The 3575-nt window shown below is 50.0% G+C and overlaps 1 protein-coding gene across 1 annotated transcript in view; it reads right to left on the bottom strand.

Moving 5' to 3' along the window:
- Positions 1 to 402: 402 nt before the first annotated feature.
- Positions 403 to 3575, bottom strand: part of LOC148001163 (uncharacterized) — a 5035-nt gene continuing 1862 nt past the window's right edge. Inside the window, exon 2 of the mRNA XM_087586896.1 lies at positions 403 to 554. Coding sequence (XP_087443022.1) covers positions 403 to 554 — 152 coding nt within the window. The remainder of the gene's footprint in view (positions 555 to 3575) is intronic.

Raw genomic sequence — 3575 nt, 5'->3', positions numbered from 1 at the left:
TACACCCTGGCACACCAATCTCTTCAGGCTCAGTGACTTTTGTTTCTGCAGTAGTGAGACACGTGCAACCATCCAGTCTGCGAGGACCCCTCTGCCCGCTGGCAGTCCCGTTCTCCCCCAGCCACGCTCCAGTCAAGCACAAACCACCTTGGCTCTCTACAGATTGTCCTTTGCTAGACGCCTCACAATGAGGGATTCAGAGCACGTGGCCGCATCTCTGAACTGCCTCTCCACGGGTCCGTGCTCGGGTCATCTTCTAGTGGCACACGTGTGTTGTCCCACCCTGAGCCACACGGTGACCTGGAGAGCCCTCGAGTGCCCATCTACCCCACTTCTTCCCTGGGGTAAACAAGGCCACTGGCTCGTCTCTGTCCCTTTGTCCCAGGGCACACTAGCCAAGTTCTAACTGCCAGCGTCCCGTCTTCCTTTTCTGTGCTTCTCGCTGGCCACGAGCACAGTGGTGCTGGGGGGTGGGGTGGGGCGGACAATTTCAATCAATGTGCGGCAGAGGTCAGTGTGTTGGGTTTCCCTTCGAGTTTTTGTGACATAAACAACTTAAAGGCAGAAGGGAAGATTTTCATTTACAGTTTCATAGAGTTTGGCCCGCGGTGACTTGGTCACAGGCAATTGGGTAGAATCGTAACGAATCTTGCGGTGTTAAGATGGTTGCCTAACTTTAACGAAAACAGGAAATAAGAGGAATAGATCGTAGTAGTTAGAGACATGATACCCTCTAAGAACCCTCCCCCAGGCACCTTACTGCCCCCAACTAAACTCCACCTCAGAAAGTTTCTAGAACCCCCCCCCAAAACAGTGCCACTATCTGGACACTACCTCCCCATACCTGGGGACCAAGCTCCAGACTGTAACAGACACCGTATAAACACGCTGCCCCCTCACGTCCTTGGGAGACCACAGGTGTGTGCTTTATGCTGAGTGCTGGGTCGTCCTCTGTCCCGTGTTGCCTGATCTCGTCACTGATCTGCATCTCGCATGAACTAGGCATGGCACGGAGGGCGGTAAGCCTGGCCGAGTCCACTCAGGTTCAGACGTCCACTCTGCCTACGTACTAAGGGATGCAGATGACCGACGGGGCCGGGATTTCCCACCCAGGAGCCGTGTCTGCACATTAATTGTGGAAGGAACTGAGCACTTTCTTTTTGAGCAGTCCCAAACAAGGTTGAGGGAATCTTACAGTGGACGTCCACTATACCCCTGCCCAGAATCTTCTTCTATTCACATTTTATAGTTCATTGAACTCCATCTACCCTTTTCTCTTCCTATCAGTCATCCTGAATTTTTGTTGATAACGATTTATGAGCAACGGGATGCTTCTCTTTAGATGTTTGGTTAACAGGGTGGAAAGATGGCTCAGTGGTTAGGAGCACCAGCTGCTCTTGCAGAAGACCTGTGGCCCAGTCAGGGTTTCTGCTTCTGTGAAGGAACAATGTGACCACGGCAACTCTTAATTTCTTCTTCTTTTAACCTCCTGCAATTTTCTTTTGGTCTATTTTTTAATTAATGTGTGAGGGCTCTGCTGCATGTACACCTGCATGCCAGAAGAGGGCATCAGATTCCTTTATAGACTGCCATAAGTCACTATGTGGATGCTGGGATTGAACTCAGGACCTCTGGAAGAGCAGCCAGTGTTCTTAACGGCTGAGCCATCTCTCCATCCCCAACCATGGCAACTCTCATAAGGAAACATTTAACTGGGGCTGGCTTACAGTTCAGAGGATTAGTCCATTATTGCCATTGTGGCGTGCAGGCAGGCTCGGTGCTGGAGAGGAGTCCTACATCTGGATCTGCACACAGCAGGATGACAGAGTGACGCTGGGGCTGGCTTGAGTATTTGAAATCGAAAAGATCGCCCCCCCCCCCCCGTGACACACTTCCTCCAACACAGCTACACAGCCTAATAGTCCCACTCCCTAGGGACTTGTCCAGGACTTTTTCATTCAAACCACCACAACCTGGGTTCGGATCCCGGCATCCCACAGGGTGGGGCAGGTACTGAGCATGGAATCCTAAAAGCCTATATTAAGCACACCCCCAACTACTGAGCTAATGCCCCCCCAACTCTAGGCTATCCGTATTCTGGTGTGCTTGCATGCATGTGTGCATGTGTGCATGTGTGCACGTGTGTGTGTGCACGTGGGCTTGTGGGTGCACCCTCACACACAAGGTGTATGTTTTCAGGTGTACTTGCTGTGGACACACATCTAAGACTAGACTCCCACTGTCCTCTGTCACTCTCCGCTGTATTTTCTGACGCGGGGTCCCTCACTGAAATTTCAGCGACACTGGCCCACAGGTGAGGCCCTGAGATTGGCCTGTCCCCTCCTCCAGTGCTGGGGTTACAGGCACCACACCACGTGTGGCTTTTTACATGGGTGCTGGAGATGCAAACTTGGGTCTTCATGCTTGAGCAGCAAGCACTTAACCCATGGAACGCTGGTCTTTGTGTATCTGCACACTGCCTACTGTCCTACAGAACTCACAAGTTAACAAGTAGCTTCAGCTGTAGGATATTTTGGTTTAAAACAACTTTGCTACCAAATGCTCACGCGGTCGTTGGAAAAACGGTGGGAAATATTTAGTTCAACAAGTAAACGGGACGGCAGGCTTGAAGGTGATTCCACATTGGATCTCAGCACGTTCTAAGAGTAATCTGAATTGAGAGGACATTTCTATATCTGTGGTAGAGTGAAGTGCAGTACAAGAGAGGTTTGAACTGCTTTGCACAGGTCCTCTAGTGCCCTCTACTGATTAGATGTGGTACTGCATCCCATGCTGAAGTGGGTGGGGCCCCCTGGGGTTTTGAAGGGCCACACTTCTGTTAAAGATTCTGCAAGCAGGGCTGGGGAGATGGCTCAGTGGTTAAAAGCACCGACTGCTCTTCCAGAGGTCCTGAGTTCAAATCCCAGCAACCACATGGTGGCTTGCAACCATCTGTAATGAGATCTGATGCCCTCTTCTGGTGTGTCTGAAGACAGCTACAGTGTACTCAAATACAAAATAAATAAATAAATCTTAAAAAAAAAAAGATTCTGCAAGCAGGCTAAGGACTGGTCAGAACTTCACTTTCACGTCTGGGAAGAGTTGAAATGTTGCAGTTAGTTGAAATGTTGCAGTTATCTTGGGCTGACTTTAGCCCCTTTAGTTGCTACTCATTGCCAGTCTGTCTGACCTGACCTCCTTGTGACCTTCCGGTGACGTCTTTGGGATGTATGAACAGACCACGAGCCTACATCATCCCAAAGGTTGAGAATGTCACGACAGAGCGTGTCGCACTTCCTTCAGCATGGCAAGACCCACAGCAGACATTTTACTGTAACCCACGTACCCATGCCTCTCTACCAATGGATCTGGGAGTGCTTTAAGGGGTTTTTCTTGTACTTATGAGAACTTATGAAACTGTTCTTACGTGACATGTACGAACAGGTATTTGAGGCAACCTGAACCCATGTTCACGGGCCTTAGACTCTCGTGTTTGCCTCCAGAATTAACTACCTCTTATTCCCTTTGAGGCGAGAAGTGTATTGTGTGTGGACAGAGTTCTGGTGAAGCAATGG

Source organism: Rattus norvegicus, chromosome 15 (assembly GCF_021556685.1).
Source record: "Rattus norvegicus strain SHRSP/BbbUtx chromosome 15, alternate assembly SHRSP_T2T, whole genome shotgun sequence".
Classification (NCBI taxonomy): Eukaryota; Metazoa; Chordata; class Mammalia; order Rodentia; family Muridae; genus Rattus; species Rattus norvegicus.
Note: the sequence above shows the minus strand (reverse complement) of the source record. Positions and strands in the feature narration are given on the sequence as shown.